Source organism: Thamnophis sirtalis, unplaced genomic scaffold, assembly GCF_051295495.1.
Source record: "Thamnophis sirtalis isolate CommonGarterSnake01/CBP01778 unplaced genomic scaffold, rThaSir2_p1.2 scaffold_12, whole genome shotgun sequence".
Classification (NCBI taxonomy): domain Eukaryota; kingdom Metazoa; phylum Chordata; class Lepidosauria; order Squamata; family Natricidae; genus Thamnophis; species Thamnophis sirtalis.
In genome coordinates, this window is record NW_028261392.1 from 53115856 (window position 1) to 53136646 (window position 20791).

A 20791-nucleotide genomic window follows, 5' to 3' on the forward strand; every position below is an offset into this window, starting at 1 on the left:
TTAGTAACAAATGTCCCCGTTATCCCATGAGTAAGTGCACTCATAAATTCCTTGGAGAGCTAGGAGAGAACAGCAGATCTTTCTAATTGAGACTACCAATCAATGCCCAGAAAAACCACTTTTCATTTTATATACCTGTGAAAAGTGATGGTAGTTTATTGATTGTCCTTGCATATTTTTCTTGTTATCAGACTTCGGTATTCTAAAGTTTTTGAAGGAAAGAGATTTTCATCAGCTAAATTAATCCTGATGGTTTAATGAATATCTTTCTAATCCTAATATTCCTTTACTTGAATTGATTGAATGGGGAACGAGGGAATAATTATACTGACACATCTAATGTTGGATGTCTGTTTATGAAGTGAATGAAACAGGAGCAAACTTTTATGTTATTTGTTTACTCTGACATCCTTTATATACCAGAACATATACAAAGTTTTAATGATAGTAGCAAATAAATTTCATCTGAAATAACATATTTTTAAACAACATAATCTAACATAAACTAATACATGACTGAAAAATGCTCTTATTCAAAACAAAATATTGAAACACTAATGTGATTTTTGAAACCTGTATGTGACAATATTCAAAATTATGAAAAATTTCAAATGATTTTGGAGATTTTACCTTATTGTTTCCTGGAGAAGATGTGTATGTGGTAGCATTCCTTTCCAGCATAAGTTATCAACATTAAACCTGTACTATCTGAATATAATACAATATAGAATATGTACTATCATTTAAAATTTCAATGATGGTCTATAAATGTATTTTTTTTCATAAGGGACTTTAGGAAAAAGGGGAAGATTATATAAATCAACAAAAAATGAATTTATATTCACCTAACAGAAAATTTCTGAAAGTGGTTGGCATGAATGTGGAGCCACATCAACTTAGGTAACCCCAGTAACTTTGCTATTTGAGAGCAGACTTTTTTCTGGTAAGAAAACCAAGACTTTCTCTTTATGCAAGGAGAACCAATAAAGTAAAACACATATTGTTCTTTTGCATGTTTTCACAAAATACAACTAAAAACATGACATATTCTGTTTCTGCTGAGGCCAAATTTGTGTGGAATTTCTTCACAATACTGTCATCACAATTTTAAGATGACCTAAAATAAGATTATGCTGATTCTAGACCTTTAGGAATTTTTTTGCACAAAAGCATGGGGAGAATAAAAACAAAACAATTAAACAAATGCAGCAAATTAAAAAAAAAATCCTACTCTCCACGTCTCTATAATGTATGCACATAAAATATGGCACATAACAATTAACACCAAATGGGGATAGGAATAATCTTTATTTAGCCAAATTGAAGGGAGGGGAAAATGAAAGTGGGTGCAACTAGAAAGGAAGAAGAAACTGAAATGTATTTACATTCTCCTGACACGCCCATATTAGGAATGTGAATTATGCCCACATAGCTTGTAAAAAAAATGCCACTTCCAGCAAATACTAATCAACCTCTTCAATGTCAACACAAGCTTGCTATGTTAGTTCAGCTTCTGTTCTGCACCAGGGGTAGTGGGAAGGCCAGAGCTCAGCAGGCATGCTTGGGTAGGATTGTCACACACTCCTGTTCCCCACCTCCTATGCTGTCCAATGATTCCAGCCTGCTCAGGTGCTCCTCACTTCTTCCAAGGACCTTTTCTAGCTGTCCACGGAGTGCCTGGATCTTCTCCAGTTCTACTTGAAGGATCTGTTCTTGTCTGGAGTTGATGAGGCCAAGCACAAAAGGAAGGAGATTATGACAAGGTGTATCAACTTGTTCTGAACACAATATAGATCCTACAAATTGTAACATAATGTCACTACCGTACTAACATGAAGAAAAGAGTGGAAAATTATAGGCATACAAACAGACATCCCCCCATCCAATCCTTTTCAACACTGTGAAGCAACAATCTTTTTTAGGTAGGCAATGAGTAATATATACCAATCTTTTTTTGCAACTAAAAAAGGGGAATAATCTTCCTCACCTGTTAGGGTGATTATGACACTTCACCAAATCGCAATAGAGTTGTTTTTCTACTTTCAGAGTTTCATTCAGCTGCTTCTTCTCTGCTACTAAGCCCTCCAACATCTCCAGCAGCTGCAACATGAACAGTCCACTTCAATTGGCAATAAATGTAGGTTTCATTGCTTACATTTAAGTTTGCTACAAGTCCCCTATTGGCTTTTGGTGACTGCCTGAACTAGTTCCTGCAGTTTTCTTGTCAGGTTTTTGAAAGTCGTTTGCCATGTTTTTCCTCCTGGGAATGAAAGGGGGAATGGCCCAGAGTCACCCAGCTGACTTTGTGCTTAAGGTAGGAATCACTCACAATCTCTAGCCTGATTCTTTACTTGCTATACCAAAGTAGCTCTCAGTGTATCTCAGCAATACCATAAAAATAATAACACTATATACAGAATCCCATTTCCTTTGAACAAAGGCAGGACAGAAGCTTAAGTCATGCTAGTTTGAATTCATCATATGACACCTTTTAAATCCATGGCACGACAAAACTGCGCTCGTCAAAATAGCTGTGATAAAACCGCATTGCTAAAGCCACGACATAATCACTGCGCATCACCGCCGTGACAACAGCGCGGCAACAGAAGGGCGCTTTAAAACAGCACAGCGGCAGAAAACCGATTTAAATTAAGGTAAGGGTTAGGATTAGGTTTAGGGGTTTGCTTTAGGGTTAGGTTTAGGTTTAGGTTTAGGTTTAGGTTTAGGTTTAGGGTTAGGGTTAGGTTTAGGATTAGGTTTAGGTTTAGGGTTAGGTTTAGGGTGCTGAGTGCTTCAGAAGGCGCGGATTTGCCCTCCGCGATTATGTCATCGAGGTAGGGTCGCGTTTTTCCTTAGCGCTTCGAACGGCGCTGATTTGCCCTCCACACTTATGTCGGCGCGGATAAGGGCTTTGCGGTTTTGTGGTGGAACCTTTTAAATCATACCTGCTGCCTCTTGTTTCCTATGGCTTCCTGTCCCTGTGCTTCCATTTTTGCTACCTTTTCCTGAAGCATCAAAACTTCTTGAGTAAGTCTTTCAATTGCTGGTATTTCTTCAGGATCAATCAATTGCATCTGCAAGTCCTGAAAAAGAACAAGAATATGTCCTGGAGAATTAAAGAAAGAAACTCGGTGTTCGCATCATGACAGAGGAAAACAACAACCAAACTTTAATGATATGATTAATTTTCAAAGAAGCTTTCAAATTAAAAGTCTAGCACAGGTCTGGGAATAAAGACAAAATGAACAGATCTGTTTTATATTAAAATTCCTACTGCTTATAACTATATATAATATATTGATATTAAAATGTAAATTTTCTACTTTCTGGAACAAAAACAAAGAAACAAGAAAGCAATACAATCTGCTCACTACTACCAACACCGTAAAATCAGCAGAAAGACAAAACTGAAAATATTTTTGTACGCAATCTAACCTTAATTAGTTCTTCTTTGATCTGGGTACTTCTAGTAAGAGCTTCAATATCAGAGGATTGAACTTGAAGCTCCTCCTCTTGGGAAGCCACCACAGACTTAAGAGCAGAGAGTTTCAGCTATGGGAGAAAACAAATGAAGATAATTGTGTATCCTAAAATCCCTAAATCCTTTGATAGTGATAGACCAACCATTTGGCACAATTTTGGTCTAAGAGTCCAGCGCTATCGTCCTTTGATTGGAAGAATGGGTGTTAGGCAGTAAACACTATTTTAACCAAGCTAAAAATTGAGCTGCAAATTCCATTGTTCTATGGGTCTCATAAAAGTAGGACAAACCGTCATGGAGAAAGTGCTCCATAAAAAACAAAACCATTTATGTCTATGGAACATTAAAGCCAAAGTGTGGAATAAAGCCACTTCCTAGAAGTGAGGAACCCAATAAAGTTGAAAGTTGACCCAGTTTCAAATGTATGGCCTCGGCAATGCCCCCAAAGTCATTGACACTCAAGAGTGAGAAACAGCCCCCTCACCCCATAAAGTCAAACATTTCTGAGATTTCCCTGTGTTTTGCTCTGGGGGGATGGCTGCTTCATGCCCCCCCTGTGGAACCTTCCCAGGTGTTTTGTGCTTCCTGGGCAAGGAGCTTTTTTATTGTGCTTCTGGGCCAGACTGGGGTAGCTACAGTCTTTCCCTGGTCTTCCTGGGCTCATGCTGCAGCACCTGTATAACTTGCATGGGGCCTGCACTGAGCCTCCCAAGGACTCCCTTACCTCCTAAGGCACCTGTGCTTTGCTTAAAGACCCATGTATTCATTTAACAGCTGCTTCAGGGAGAGCAGGATGTGAGTATCATTAAGTGATATCATTTCTCTTAATAGCAATCACCACTTGTGGCTGTAATTACAGTCATTTCTTGAGGATTACCTGTACAACTAGTAAATTGCTTTTGTGTGTTAAACGTTGTCTGTAGATAACTCAGGATTCCTCAAACTTACTGTGCTTTCTCTTTCTTTTTGTGTCAACAATTCAAGCTCCTCTTTTGCTTTAGTAAGCTCCTTCTCAAGTCTAGCAGTTGTTTGCAAATCATCTGAAGAGAAAGTAAAGTAGTCTTAGACAAACATTATATAACAGATGGATCAGACTGTTCAGAAATTGTTTATGGACTAACCTTTATCCCTCCTGAATTTACTGTCGTCTCTGTTAGAAATCATGGCTGGGGTATTCATGATAGAATCTTCTTGCTTTGGTGCCTTAGAATAAAAATATACATACTTGTTTTACTAAGGGCTGGTGGTTGGCAGTAGCTGTAACTGTGGCCTAGCCAAATTTTGATCACTTGACCATAGGGGTGCTGCTAATATCAAGAACCAGTTGTAAGCTAATTTTTTCCAGCCTAATCGTAACTTTGATCAATCACTGAATGAACTGACAGTCAGGACTACCTGTAAAGTTGGTTTTGTATACGTTATTTTTGATAAGCTCATGCCATTTCCAAAGAATTAATGTACTGTTTCAACTGTCCATAACTTAACCACTTATTAGCCAGGGGTGGGCTGCTCCCGGTACGGGCATACCTGTAGCGGAAATCGGCCGTACGTTTGCGGACCTGTAGCAGTGGTGGCCTGGCCACATCCCATACCGATAGGGTCCCCTGGTCTGTCCTTGCTCGCTCCACCCACCCACCCGGTCACCACTCTCTCTCTCTCTCGGCCCAGCCACACCATGCTTGCCCTGTCCACTCTCTTCTTTTGCTGGCCCAGCCGGCAGGAGTGGCAGTGGTGCCAGACATAGCTGAGAGCTTTCTTTGCCAGCCAGCCACCGAAAAGTTTTCCCTTTAAAAAGCCTCCAGTGATGGGAGCATTAGGATCCAACCTGCACTTTAACCAACCAAACTGGGGCTTAGTTTGGAACCAGAAGAAGAAAGAACCGGTGAGTGGCTGCGCCCAGACAGGGGGGGGGATGTTGGGGGGTGGGTGGGTAGGAGCTAGGAGGTCTCTGAGTGAGCGCTGGACAAACAGACGGTGGATGACCGTGCTTTCCAGTCACCGGCGAATGGCTGCATCCAGCCAGGGGATTGAAGGGGGCGTCTGAGCAGGTGCTGGGCAAGAAGGCAGGAGGGCCTTGGGGTGGGGGGTGAGCCCAAATTGTGCCCCACCATGAGCATCTCTCAGCCGTTGTGTGCAGGGATAAATCTTGCACAATAAAGAAAAACTCATGAGTGCGAGGCAATTAACAGCTTCTTGCATTCTTGGGAAGTTTTTCTTTTCTGTGCAAGAGTTTTCCCTGCACACAACAGCTAAGGGACACTCACAGTGGGATGCAATTGGGGGGGAGGGGCAGGTGGGGCAGGGGATGGGGTGAGCCGGGCCATGAGATGCACATCTTACCGGAGACTGGTGGCTCTGGATCTTGTGGCTTGAAAACCTGCGAGGTTGCTTTGGGAGGGGGCAGACGGGCAGCATTTCCCCGCCCTCCCTGGGCACCTGCAGCCTCAGAGCCTGCTGCAGCCTTGGAGTAAGCCTTTGCACAGTAAAGAAAATCTTCTCACACGTGTGAGAAGTTCTTAATTGCCTTTACTGTGCAAGTTGCTGCAGGCTGTGAGGCTGCAGATGCTCAGAGAGAAGGGGAATGCTGCACGTCTGCCTGACCCCTCCAGAAGCAACCTCAGATGTTTTCAAGCTCATCTGGAGAGCTTTAAAAAAAACTCTGAAAAAGCCATAAGATCCGGAGTGACGGGATGCTGGGCAACCTGGTTCTGGGGATCCCCCCAAAAAAGACCGACTACCTCTTTCTCTAGATCTTGCGGATTTTTCAGGGTTTTCTTTAAAAAAAAATGCATCTCCAGACGAGCTTGAAAACCTGCGAGGTTGGCTGGCTGAGCTCATGAACACCATTTGCAATTTCTTTTCAGATTTTGTTGCCGGCTGCAGTTGGCTTTCTCCTGGCAATCCTTCCTCTCCGGGGAAGCTCCATCGCTCTGGCTGTGGCTGGGCAGGCTCTGGGACGGTCAGCAACCCGTGCATCATCACCATGCGACTGCTCTGGGGGCGCAGCGCCCACCCAGATGCAGCCGGAGCGGCAGGGCTCTCTTGGCCAGGAAGGATTGCCAGGGGAAAGCCAACTGCAGCTGGCAACAGGACGCCAACAGAGCTGGAAGGGTCCCAACCTCAGTGGGGGGGGGGTGAGGAGGTTGCGTGGGGATGGAGGAGGCAGGGAGGTGTGGCGTCGAGGCCACTCTGGGTGCCTACAACAGGATGCGGTGCCTGCTAGGTGGCCACTCCTTTGTGCCCCGTTGCTGGCTGCAATTGGCTTTCTCCTGGTGATCCTTCCTCTCCAGGGCAGCCCTATCGCTCTGGCCATGTCCGGGCGAGCCCTGGGACTGTCAGCAGCCTACACACCGATGCCATGTGACCACTCTGGGGGTACAGCACCTGCCCAGACATGGCTGGAGCAGTGGGGCTGCCCGAGAAGGTCTCTCCCAGCCAGGAAGGATTGCCAGGAGAAAGCCAACTGCAGCCGGCAACGGGATGCAAAGGAGTGACCATCCAGCAGAGCTGGGAATGTCTCCAGGTTGGTGGGATGGCAGGGAGGCTTTGCAGAGAAATTTTCGCCAACTGGAAGGGATATGTGTGTGAGAGAGAGAGGGAGGGGAGACAGAGAGAAAGAAAGAGTAAGAGAGAAAGAAAGAGAAAGAAAGGAAGAGAGAGAGAAAAGAGAGAGAGACAAAGATAGAAAGAGAAAGAGAGAGAAAGAAAGACAGAGAAAGGAAGGAAGGGAGAGAGAGATATTAAAGAGAGAGACAAAGAGAGAAAGAGAAAAAGAGAGAAAGAGAAAAAGAGAGAAAGAAAGGAAGAGGAAAGAAGGGATGGAGGGAGAGACAAAGATAGAGAAAGAAAGAAAGAAAGAAAGAGAAGGGAAGAAAGAAAGAAAGGAAGGAAGAGGAAGGAAGGAAGGAACAAAGGGAGAGAGAGAGAAAAAAGAGAGACAGATAGAAAGAGAAAGAGAAAGAAAGATAGAGAAAGGGAGGGAGGGAGAGAGAGAGAAAAAAAAGAGAGAGAGAAAGATAAAAAAGAAAGTGAAGGAAAGAAAGTGGGAGAAAAAGACCCAGAAAGAAAGAAAGAAAGAAAGAAAGAAAGGAAGGAAGGAAGGAAGGAAGGAAGAAAGAAAAAAAGAAAGAAAGAAATATGACCACAATTGAGCCCAAAATTTTGATTGCTAAGCAAGAGCGTTGTTAAGTAAGTTTCACCACATTTTAAAAGTTGGCCACGTCCATGCGGTCACATAACCACCAAGCTACACCCTCAATAGGTAGTAAAAAAATTTGAAACCCACCCGTTATTAGTCTATTCTAGAAAGGCTTCCTTTATTGATTGAAGTTGACAGACCTACATAGCATTTCCCCTTTTTCAAAGATGGACCTATTTCTACTCAAATCGTCTATTCTACATACATTCTTAAGGGCAACAATGTTGACTCGTACCCAAAATGTTTGCTTAGATATAGATCTCTATTTTTAATTACCATTTGTTTAGCCCTTGCCACTCTTTCCTTTCAATTCAAGCTTCACCTCTATATAATAAAACTACTGCTTTTGCCTCTTGCTATCTGTGGCTTGCTGAATATTCATCTGTCTGTGCTGTCTCATAAACCCAAATACTCTTACATCAATAGACTCCTCTTGTTGTACAAACTGAACAATAGACGACTCCATTTTCTGATGTAGAATTTGGCTAATCAGTTGCTGATTCAGGATTTGCAGCTCAGAATTCTTCTCTAGAAGAACCTGTGAAATCTTCTTGGAATATTTCTAATTATACAACAAAGCCAGGAGAGAGAAAGGCAAGCATTAATAAATAGGTCACACAATAAAAAATGTTCAATAGTATATTTACATACATACCTATCTTTATTGGCCAGACTATTTGTTCCCAATTTTACAGAAAAATATATAAATATTTTTGAGCACCACTACTTTAAAAGAAATCAAAATCATTAGGAAACTCAAAATCAGCAATCAAAAACCAAATTTTAAACACTTACAAAAAATGAAAAAGAAGCTGCAAAAAGTCCAAAAATGTTTATTTTAATATCAGTATATATTTTGACTACATCACAGAAAAGGCCGTGAACCTATGCCTCATGATTAAATCAGCAATATAAAAGAATTTATTTAGAATGGGTACCATAGTCACAGCATCTTTCTTGAGATGTGATGAAAATACACTATCACATGCATTTACCACCTTCTTCTTTTTTTTTAATCTTTATTAGGTCTCTAAGCCACATCTTCTCATTACAAAATTCAGGGATCTATTACAATACCCATGTTCACTTTTAACTATGCCTCATGATTAAATCAGCAACATAAAAGAATTTATTTAGAATGGGTACCATAGTCACAGCATCTTTCTTGAGATGTGATGAAAATACACTATCACATGCATTTACCACCTTCAGGCAGACAGAACGAAGAAAAGCAATATTTCATAGCCCTTGTTTTTCCAAGTTTTTTTTAACTAATCTTCAGTTCACAAAACAGCATTTTTATAAAAAGTAAATAAAATAACATCAAATTCCTTTTAGCGAGAATAGATTATATTAGAATGATTTTTTGAGAAACCGCTGCTGAATATTCCAGGAATAGAATAATGGTGAAATTTCATCAACAAGATTCTTGGGTTTTATTGTGATTTCATTGTATCAGGCTCCTCAACCAATGAATAAGATCTTAAGATCCAAACAAGAATGGCCATCTTGTTTAAAGATGTCTGGATGGCCATCTATAGAGGAAGATGTAGCACTAGGCAGGAAGCTAATCTAAATGTGCAAGAACCCTTTCCCCCTTTCCTTCTGTGATTCTATGATCAGATTGATATTCTCATTCATAGTGTCCCACTTACATAACTTTGTTGCTCTCTAGTGTTCCATGCTTGAAATAACTCCTCAAGCTCAGCTACTGGGTCTACAACTTGCTGGCTCTTGTCCTTTAGGAATTCTTTTATGATCTGATCCTTTTGCTGAAGGTGGAGGTGCAGGGCTTCTACGGTGTCCCTCTGTCCAGGCTCCAGATTGCATAGCAGTGTTGCTGAAAGGTTCTGAGATAACAGAAAGACAAGCCTAGAGGAGATCAGCCTTCTATCCCCTACAGTTAGCTGCTGCCCTAGCTGGAAAACATTAATACATGGGCAAACAATCATAACACATAATACACATGCAAACAATTGATACAAACTTAAGGTAAACTGCTCCAAACTCAGTGGCAGAAAATACAACTTCAGCAACAGAGTGGTCACTGCCTGGAATGCTCTACCCAATTCCGTTGTTACATCTGCAAACCCTCATATCTTCATCCTTAAACTGTCTACTATGGACCTCACCCCATTCCTAAGAGATCCGTAAAGGGGGCATGCATAAGCGCACCAGCGTGCCTACCATCCAGTGGTGGGTTTCAAAAATTGTTTGAACCTACTCTGTGGGTGTGGCCTCCTTTGTGGGAGTGGCTTGCCACCCTTGTGACCGGATGGGAGTGGTTTGCCGCCCATGTGACCGGATATGAAGATGCCGACGACACTTGTCAGAACCACCTTAAATTACCTCACACACAGCACTGGCATGCATAAGAATATGATGTAAACTTGTTTTTTAAAAGGCATCTTTGGTTTGCGTTAAAACAACTTCAACACACACAATGTTCTGATTGCGCCACAAACGCAGTAGTCATCCTTACCTTTCACAGAGGCACTGAGTTTTATAAATATGAGCATGATAGTGTAGAATAATCATATCCAAGGACTAGTGGTGGGTTTCAAAAAATTTCGGAACCTCTTCTGTAGGTGTGGCCTGCTTTCCGGGTCCACTGGTGGAACCTCTTCTAACCGGTTCGGTAGATTTGACGAACCGGTTCTACGGAATAGGTGCGAATTGGCAGGAACCCACCTCTGCTACCATTCCTGTCCTACTGTCCCCATTTACTTGTACTCATTTCCTTTGTCCACATGCATGTTTATACTTATACCTGCTATCCTGTACATGTTTGACAAACTAATAAATAAATAAAATAAATATGTTCCATCAGCAGCATACTAAAAAAAGATAACAAAATGCCTAAACTATATCTGCACCACTGCAAAATATATTTAACAAAATGGGATAATATATCCTACACATCCCAGCCACTGTGGTCTAAATCTTAAGATAACATAATTGTTCCACAAGTCTTGAATTGTTGATTCCTGTCTCTTCAACCTCTTTCCTAACAAGCTGAATCACAAGTAGTCTTACCTCTACTTCTTCGTTCCTGTCATGGAGCTTCTGGATAATCCTTTCTTGTTCAGATTGCCACTTCTGAGATTTTGCTTCTATATTCTTGATCAGCCACTGCAAATTCTGGTTGGCTTTTAACAGTTTCTCCAGTTCCAGGTCCTTGGCTTTTAGCAAGCTCTGTAAACACTATTAAGGTAAACATGAATAACAATTAGCTCAAGGTAAGACAAATCAAATCTGTTTCTGAACTTCCTGAAGTCCAAAACACTATTAATTCCATCCATTTTTTAATAATTTTAAAGCCAATCATATTAGGATAAAGGATAAATCATCCATGAAGCAAACATGCTATACCCAGCCAATTCTATTTCTTACAGCAGAAGAAGGGATTTAACACCCCCAACTATTTTGGACTGTGACTTCTGCTATCCCTAACTGCTGGCTATATTGTTTGGCATTCATGGCAGTTCAGTCCAAAATAACTAGGAACACTGGATTGTCTTCCCTAACTTACAAAGTTTTATTCAATCTTAGATAATTTATATGTAGTAAAAAGGAATTTTAGGTAGTATTGAGATCTTGCAAAATGTCACAGTCAGGATAGGCATGCCAGGATAGATAAACTACTGGTCTGCCAACTTACCTATATAGAACTGATCTAAAAATTAAGTATTAGGTGTGAACTTCTTGGATTCACCCTCAAGACATGGTTGTCAAAAACAACTGCATTTTACTTTCAATCTCACTAATTATTAGAAAACTCGGCCTATAAAACAGGGGTGGGTTTCTCGTCCCGTTCCAACCGGTTCGGTTGGAACGGGGCCGGCGGCGTCCTCGTGTACGCACGCAGTGCACGCATGCGTACTAGCGTCTGTGCGATGCTCCAGCTGCTCCTGGAGGATCGCGCAGGCACTGTATGCGTCCTGCGCATGCGTGGAAGTGCAGAACTCGTCAAAACCGGGTAAGGAGCGCGGGCGGGCGGATGGGCCCTTCGCCGTTCCCGGAAGTTACTTACTTCCGGGTTCGCCAACCAACCGGTTCGCAGGGACTGCCGCAAACTGGTTGAAACCCACCCCTGCTATAAAATAACAAGAGTACTACCCTTATGGTGGCAATTTACCTGGATAGTCACTTGGTTGCCAGAAATAACTTGGTGTAGACCTTTCAGATCATGATCTTGATCTTTTATGGACAAATAAAGTTGGTTCACTTCCTGTTCTTTATCTTCAAGTGCAGAGCTATTCTGCCGTATAGCTTGCTGTAAGAGAGGCCAAAAGTTAAATACTCAAACTGGGGTCTTGCTGCAACTGTTATGGCATTCTTAAATAAGCTTTCATTTTTCTTGGGTTTCCATAATAGCAGTGCTGCTCAAGGAAAATATGTATTCAGCTTAAGGGGATACTGATATGAGAAGGTTGCAAATACATATTTTCTTGGGATCAAGCAACTACCAGTGCCATTCAAGCTGCAATTTCTTTAAGGCGTCATTGGCAGTTGCAGTAAATATGTTCATCAGAGATGGTATTCAGCAGGTTCTGATCAGTTCTGGAGAACCGGTAGCAGAAATTTTGAGTAGTTCGGAGAACCGGAAATACCACCTCTGACTGGTCGTGCCCCCATCTATTCTCTGCCTCCCAAGTCCCAGCTGATCGGGAGGGAATGGGGATTTTGCATTAACCTTCCCCTGGAATGTGGTTGCAATGGAGATTTTATCTTTCCCCTGCCACGCCTACCACAGAACCGATAGTAAACTTTTCTGAATCCCACCACTGATCATGCCTCAACAGTATTTTTTCCATTTTGAATCTGACTTGCACATCTCTAAATTAAAGAAACCCAGGACTCACTTAATTAAAAAAAAATAAGTTGACATTCTTATATCCCACATAGAAAGGAAAGTAGCATACTGCCTCAAAGTCTATCCCAAACATAAACAAAAAATAAAAATCAAGAGATTTTCCTAGAAGTTTCTGCAAGTACCTCCAGGGCAGCATTTTTGTCTTTAATTAGTTGCTGCAATTTCTGTACCATTTTATCAGCAGTTGTAGTATTTTTGTCCAAATTCTGATGATACTCTAAAAGATCCTTAGATTCCTAAGAAAACAGAAGGCATGTCAGAATCATCAATAATCTATAAGAAAATGTATACATTTTTTCTATTAGAAAGTATCTACTGATTTCCATATAGTCTTTTCAGGACCTAACACACTTCCCCCAAGATGTAATACATAATTTGTATTTTCACTATAAAGTAAAAGTAAAATAAAATAAACAGAGATTATTTTTACTGTTAACAGTTTCAATTTATAATTGATTGAATTGTTTTACTAACTTTACATATTTCTGTGGATAATTAGATAATTTCTATTTTAATTTCTATTTATGCATATACCTGACCAGTTCAAAAAATTCTTAACACTGTAAGAAAGAGTACTAACTTTATAGAAGCCAAATAATTGTTTTAATAAAGTAAATAAATAAAATATATTGTTTTAATAATGCTTCTCACCATTTTATTTGCCAGTCTGTAGCTAAACTCTGACACTCAATTCTCTTTTTAGAACTACATTGCTGTTTATCATATTCCAATACCAGATACAAACTACAGTACCAGTGGTGGGTTCCTACCAATTCCAACTAGTTCGGCTGAACTGGTAGTGATTTGGTGGCCTGGGCTGCTGGAACCAGCAGCGCCCTAGGCCTACCATACCCCTGAACCGGTTCCCTGGTCTCTTGCCCCGCCCACCTACACTACTGCTTCCATCATCTGTCAATCGGCTCGTCACAAGAGTCCATCACGACAGAAACCCAATATTTTTACACAAATATAACATATAATATATATAAAAAACACAAATATAACAAAAGGCAACAGTAAAAATATTGGGTTTCTGTCGTGATGGACTCTTGTGACGAGCCGATTGACAGATGATGAAAGCAGTTAGCTTCCTCCCATAATTGGGGCTTACCAGGGGTTGTGACTCTAAATATATACCTTCTTCCCTGGCTTCAGCTGATAAGGAGGAGACCTGTGGTTTAATGGCTAAGACGTTTGCCTAAGATGCAATACAGCACAGGTTCGAATCCCAGTAAGGGTATGGCTAGCTGATGAGAGCTAAATAGCTTGAAATAGATCTATACTAGTCTCCCTTTATTTATTTATCAGCACAAATAAAAAAACACAAGTATGTATGTATATGTATATGTATATGTATATGTGTGTGTGTGTGTGTGTATGTATGTGTGTGTATATATATATATATATATATATATATATATATATATATATATATATATATATATATATATATATATATATACACACACACACACACACACACACACACACACACACACACATACACACACACACACACATATATATCGCTGGAAAGATTTTCCCTTATAGCAAAAAAAAAGCTTTAAAAGGGATTTAGGAAGATTATTCTTCAGTAGAATGAGATCCACAAAATATGCTCTTGGGCATTTATTGATTATAGTTTTTAATTATTAAAACTTTTTTGGCCTCTTTTCTCCTGCCACTCTAAGCTCCTAGGATGGCTTTAAAAGCCCATCTCTGTCTTCTCCTTACCTGTAGAAGCCATTCTTTGCAGGCTAGACTGGATGTCAAATCCTTAACTTTCTGCTCTTGTCTCTGCAGCCTCAGAAATGTTTCCTTTTCTAAAGTACAACATTGCATACTCTTGTTCTGTAGATTTGTTTTTAAGCGCTGAAGAGTAGCAAAGAATTCCTGAAAGAAACAAGTCCCATTAGTTTTGAAGCAAATTAGGAAAAGAAAGACTTTCACATGACAAATAACAGAAAAAATGAGTTATATTAGGGAATGATACATTCAATTATAACCCAAGATAAGACAACAGAAATACTTAAATCAAAATAAGGGAGAAACAGAAAATCGTACTGTGTTTTCCCGAAAATAATTATTTTCTTTTGATCCCTGAAATAAGCGCTTGGCCTTATTCTTAGGGAGTTCTTATTATTTTTGAGGTGCAGGAGGTGGTGAGCCTGGCTGCTGCTGTGTTGCAATATTTTCAGGGACGGCTTATTTTTGGGAGAGGTTTTATTTTAGAGCATTTGTTCAAAAGTCTGACTGAGCTTATTATCTGGGGAGGTCTTATTTTCAGGGAAACAGGGTACTTACTTGCCTGTTTCTTATTCTAGTCATAAGAGAAATTAATTCCCGAGAAAGGAATTCAAACTTGTACACATCATGCACACAGTGGCCATTTTACCATCCTTGAGAGTCAGAAAGGCCCCAAACCCGTTGGATAATATTAGTTTCAACCAATAATTTAAACTTGGTTAAATTATAGCTGAATAAATGACCTGAGCAAGAAAGCACTGAAACACAGTTTGATGCGATAATAATGTTTTCCTAAATGTAGGCTGCCTTGCCATCACCTGAAGATAAAATTTCTCACACTAGTTTAAGCTAGCCTTCTGAAAGTCATGCCCTTTATCTTCTCCTAAAGCAGTGTTTCTCAACCTAGGCAACTTGAAGATGTCCGGACTTCAACTCCCAGAATTCCCCAGCCAGCATTCGCTGGCTGGGGAATTCTGGGAGTTGACGTCCAGACATCTTCAAGTTGCCAAGGTTGAGAAACACTGTCCTAAAGATTTGTTGGTTCTTTACTACTTTATACCTACTACATTCCCTAATAATGCCCCTTTTTAACTATTCTCTTATGATGTGCCTAGCTAACAACTTTGGTTCCTAATTAAATTCCTAACTAGATCCCTGATGTGCCTAGCTGACAATTTTGACATACTAAAGATAGAGGAAGGAACTAGAGGGACAGCCATACTGGACTTAATTCTTACTAATAGGGATAAGATGATTGAGGGAGTAGCAGTTTTAGGAACTTTAGGGGAGAATGACTATTTCACCATCATGCAAATTAAGTCAGACTAATGCTTTAGATTAGGGGTCTCCAACCTCTGGGTCCAAGTGGGCCACAGAAGTGATGGCCAAGTATGTGTGTGCATTCCCACTTGTATGAGCAGCAGGTAAGCATGCACGTCAGGGGTGGGTTTCAACCGGTTCGCGGAGGTCCCTGCGAACCGGTTGGTCGCCGAACCCGGAAGTAAGTAACTTCTGGGAACGGCGAAGGGCCCCCCCCGCGCCCGCCCGCGAGCCCGCGCCCGCTCCTTACCCGGTTTTGATAAATTCTGCGCTTCCACACATGCGCAGGATGCATACAGCGCCTGCGCGATCCTCCAGGAGCAGCTGGAGCATCGCACAGACGCTAGTGCACAGGCATGCGCGAGGACGCCACACACGTGCGCGAGGACGCTGCCGGCCTCGTTCCAACCGAACCGGTTGGAACGGGGCGAGAAACCCACCCCGATGCACGTGTACTCCATTTGCATAAATAGCAGGCGAGGTACCCGCGGCTTGCACAAATGGAGCTGTGCATGCACTTGCCAGCTGCTCGCATGGAACCATCCCCTTTACCCCGCCACTGATCTGCAAAGCCGAAAGGTTAGAGAATTCTGTTTTAGACATTAAGAGAGCTGACTTCAACAAGCTAAGAAAACATTAGGAAGGATTTCATGGATGGGTCTCCTAAAAGGAAAAACATTTCAAGATGCTTACGAAATCCTGAAAAATGAGATAATGAAGATCCCAAGCAAAAACTATACCACAGAGAAAAACATCATAGTGTCTATGTCTGTGGTAGAAAGAAACCAGCAGTATCAGGCTTGGAAGCATAGTTGTATAGGGCCTCAAGTCTGCCACATATTCAAACATATTTTGTCTGTGGGAAACTGGGAGGGGGGATTGTACAGAGTGTGGGTGATATGTAGCCATTATAACATTCTTTCTTGGAAAGTCAAGGTCACTTTGTCCCTGCACCTGGATCAGGGGTGGGTTTCGACCGGTTCGCACCGGTCCCTGCGATCCGGTTGGTCACCGAACCCGGAAGTAAGTAACTTCCGGGAACGGCGAAGCCCCCCCCCCCCCCCGCGCCCGCACGCACCCGCACACCCGCGCCCGCTCCTTACCCGGTTTTTACAAATTCTGCGCTTCTACGCATGCGCAGAACGCATACAGCGCCTGCGCGATCCTCCAGGAGCAGCTGGAGCATCGCGCAGACGCTAGTACGCACGCGCGTGCTGCGTGCGTGAGGACGCCGCGTGCGTGCGCGAGGACGCCGCCGGCTTCGTTCCAACCGAACCGGTTGGAACGGGGCGAGAAACCCACCCCTGACCTGGATGGATGTGGATGGGAGGAATCTTTCTTCATAGTAATGAAGGATTGGACCATGTGATAAACTTGTGGGTGTTGGGGCAGGATGTTGAACTTTCAACTGGTGGGAAAACCTGGAAGCTATCAGATTCGGGTTTTCCCAGATGTGCCAACATGGCTCTTTTAATAAATTAGAATTTTGAGGAACCTCTTGCCACGGATTCTTATTTTATTTTTGATGCTATTTGGAATCCTGACATTAATCCAAATCTCTCCTAAAATAACTACCAGTTTCCCCGAAATCTGGGGGGCTGTCTGGGATCCTGAGCCCCAAACGCCAACCCGAAACCAGGTGGCATGAAGACTCAGAGAAGATGGAGCACAGAGTGGAACCTAACGGAAGTCAGGGAAACTGCCCAAATAAAGAGCCGGTCCCCTCAAGTGCCTGGGGATGAGCCGGAGCAGCTGTGGGCGCCTGGCTGAGACGCGTGATCTGGTCTTAGCTAGGGTGGAACCAAGCCAAGCAGAGGGAGAGACACATTTCCACAGCTCGTTCTCAAGGTTGGATGGAAGCTCCCCAATGGTGGTGGTGGAACATGTGGCAGAATGGTTCCTGCCAGCTCTGGGTGAGTTGGGAGTGGCTGAGCCGTAGGATCCTCCCTCCCGTGGGGTTCCAATGGAGCATGCCTCAGGTTCTCCTACCTGGCCCCGCCAGTGCAGCCTGGGTGGGATTACAGAACTGGTGGCATTTGACGTGGCACAGGAGGATACAGTCGGGATGCAACTGGCTGGGATCGCCATGGACCTTTGTCCCCCAACAGCAACAGCCACTGAGCCAAATGGCTCCAGGGAGCAGCTTCGGCACATCGCAGGACTGGCCTGGCTCACCAGTGGCTCTCACCCCATAGTCACCGGAACCAGCTCAGCCTCCTTCGTTACTGATGACTCCCCACTCAAGCAGAAGAAACCTGCAGCTGAGATGCCAGCTCAGGCGGTGATTTCCCTTGCGGCCAGGAACTTGCAAAAGCCGCAGAACTTGCAAAAACTGCAGAACTCCCGATCGGCTAGATGCCTGTAATGCGGACCCTGGGGAGACAGTCATGGGTCAGGCACCAGCCGCTGGGACATTGTTCCTGCAGATCCCTGCTGGGTGAAATGAGAGAAGCAATGGGAAGATCAGTCGACGGGGAAAAACTCCCGTCGCCAGATGCTTGTGGGGCTGATGACTCCTTGCCAGAAGCAGTGCAGGGGGAGATGGAAGAGGGATGGTCACCCACCTCAGCAGGGCCCTTGCCTCACACACAGGTCCCCAGGTCTGGGGAGAGCCAGCGTAATAGATGCCCGTGGCGATGATGACCCACTACAACGCCCATCACCGGGGTTGTGGTCACGGCCTCTATGTGACAATGAGCCCTCTAATACAGGGAGGTTCACCAAACAGGCTGCTGAAGCTCCTCCAGGAAATGCCAGTCAAAGGAGACCAAACAAACCTAATTGAGGGGAGTCGTGGGGAAGATGACCCAATGATAAGTACAGCCATCTGCTCCTTTGCTATCAAAGCCAAAATTGTGGTGTCTGAGACGGGGGTCCAAGGGGAAGTAGAGGCAGTCATTGACATGTGCTGCACTCGGCCTCCCCATAGTTGAACAACTAGGCATTCGCACCAGACCCCTAGCTCACACCATCAAATCTGCAAGGAGGGGATCAGAAAAGCTAAGTAAAACTAGTAACTAATCACAATAGTTAGGTAAAGGTACATGCGTGCTAGTCATTTCCGGCTCTAGGGGTGATGCTCATCTCCATTTCTAACCTGAGGAGCCAGTGGTGTCCGAAGATACCTTGGTTGTCATGTGGTCAGCATGACTAACGGCGAAGGCGCACAGAACACTGTTACCTTCCCACCAAAGTAGTCCCTATTTTTCTACTTGCATTTTTACGTGCTTTCGAACTGCTAGGTTGGCAGAAGCTGGGACAAATAATGGGAGCTCACTCCGTTATGCGGTGCTAGAGATTCAAACTGCTGAACTGCTGACCTTCTGATCAACAAGCTCACATCTTAGCCACTGAGCTACCGCATCCTTTTATATAATAATAGCTACTATAATAATAAAAAAAAGTTTCTTTCAATATGTAAGAAACAAGAAGAGAGTCAAGGAAATTATTGGTCCACTAATAGAAATAAATGGCAAGAAAATAACAGGCTGCAGAGTGAAAGCAGAGCTACTTAACTCATTCTTTGCGTTGATCTTCACAAAAAAGAAACTATAGCCCAACCTACCAAAAACATAACTGTAAATGACAGACTAGAAATAAAAGTTAAAATAAACAAAACAATGGTAAGGGGACACCTATCTGATCTTGATGGATAGAAATCACTGGGACCTGACAGATTACATCCCCGAGTTCTAAAGGAGCTGGCAGATGTTATCTAAAAACCACTACCACATCTTTCACAAATCCAGGCGCACCGGGGAACTACCAGAGGACTGGAAAAGAGCTGATGTGGTTCCCATCTTCAAAAATGGGGGATAAAAATAGACCCAGGAAACCACAGACCAATCAGCATAACATTAATACCTGGGAAGATACCAGAAAAGATAATAATAATAATAACAACAACAACAACCAAGAACAAGCTATCTGCACAAATGCCATTAAGGCCAAAATCGAAAAATCCTCTGATGATGCCAAATGCAGACTTTGCAAAGAAGCTGATGAAACTGTTGATCACATACTCAGCTGCTGTAAAAAAATCGCGCAGACTGATTATAAATTGCGGCACAATTCAGTAGCACAAATGATCCATTGGAATTTGTGCAAAAATTATAATATTAAAACAGCAACAAACTGGTGGGAACATCAGCCTGAAAAAGTCACCGAAAATCAGATGGTCAAGATCTTGTGGGATTTTCGCATACAAACAGACAAAATACTGGCGCATAATACACCAGACATCACACTGGTTGAGAAAAATAAGGTCACAATCATAGACATCGCAATACCAGGTGATAGCAGGGTCGCTGAGAAGGAACATGAAAAAATCGCAAAATACCAGGACTTAAAAATTGAAATTCAACGACTATGGCACAAACCAGCAGTGGTAATTCCAGTGGTAATTGGCACACTGGGTGCTATTCCAAAAGCACTGGAATTACATTTAAAACAGTTAAAAATTGACAAAATCACCATCAGTCAAATGCTTGGATCTGCATGCATATTACGAAAATACGTTACAACGTCCTAGGCCCCGGAGTGGGGCCCGACTAATAACCAATGCCAAATCGGCGAAACAACTGGCCGCTGTGATACAATTGTATAACAACAACAACAACAACAACAACTCCTACAAGTAAAACAGACTGTGGAAGAATAACCTGGGAAAGTAAGAATTATTTGATATTATTTGATAATACAAGGATAACAAAGAGGAGAAGAAAGAAAATAGTAAAAGGCAAAGAACACCTGGGTGACCTTTTTATTTTGGTTTCATATCTACTGGAGTTTTGGCTACTTGGAAGTATTAGTGAGCAGGTTGAAGATTTTTTACGCAAGGTGGATTACAATTAACAAGAAACATCTTTGAAACTGAATATCTGACATTTGGGGAAATTAGGTGGCCCAATTTGGATTATTAAGATAATCTGACAGAACATTCCACGAGGTGAAAGAAGAAAGAAGAAAAATTAAACAAGATTTAAACATTTGGAAAACTTAGAAGGTGCAAACTGGAAAATTGTAAGGACTATTTTAAGGACTATAAATTTAGGGGCTTTTGAGGAATAATTACAGGACTGTGTAAATTTTAATAATACTGGTGTTTTTGGTGTTTCTGGACAATTGGGATATTGAAATTTTGGTGGACTATTGAGCAGTGATTAGTTTA

The 20791-nt window shown here is 42.4% G+C and overlaps 1 protein-coding gene across 7 annotated transcripts in view; it reads right to left on the reverse strand.

The window, feature by feature from the left end:
* The window catches only part of PDE4DIP (phosphodiesterase 4D interacting protein), a 155148-nt gene that overhangs the window by 78833 nt on the left and 55524 nt on the right, over window positions 1-20791 (reverse strand). For 6 of the 7 annotated variants that reach the window (XM_087726566.1, XM_087726565.1, XM_087726564.1 and 3 more), the window contains 12 exons: window positions 14290-14448; window positions 12678-12791; window positions 11818-11955; window positions 10716-10883; window positions 9335-9529; window positions 8098-8241; window positions 4603-4684; window positions 4430-4521; window positions 3436-3552; window positions 2946-3083; window positions 1988-2100; window positions 1596-1717 (listed from right to left, as the gene is read on the reverse strand). In XM_087726566.1, coding sequence (XP_087582692.1) covers window positions 1596-1717; window positions 1988-2100; window positions 2946-3083; window positions 3436-3552; window positions 4430-4521; window positions 4603-4684; window positions 8098-8241; window positions 9335-9529; window positions 10716-10883; window positions 11818-11955; window positions 12678-12791; window positions 14290-14448 — 1582 coding nt within the window. Of the gene's footprint in view, window positions 1-1595; window positions 1718-1987; window positions 2101-2945; window positions 3084-3435; window positions 3553-4429; window positions 4522-4602; window positions 4685-8097; window positions 8242-9334; window positions 9530-10715; window positions 10884-11817; window positions 11956-12677; window positions 12792-14289; window positions 14449-18665; window positions 18750-20791 lie in introns of those variants that run through there. The other variant, XM_087726567.1, reaches the window with a different exon arrangement.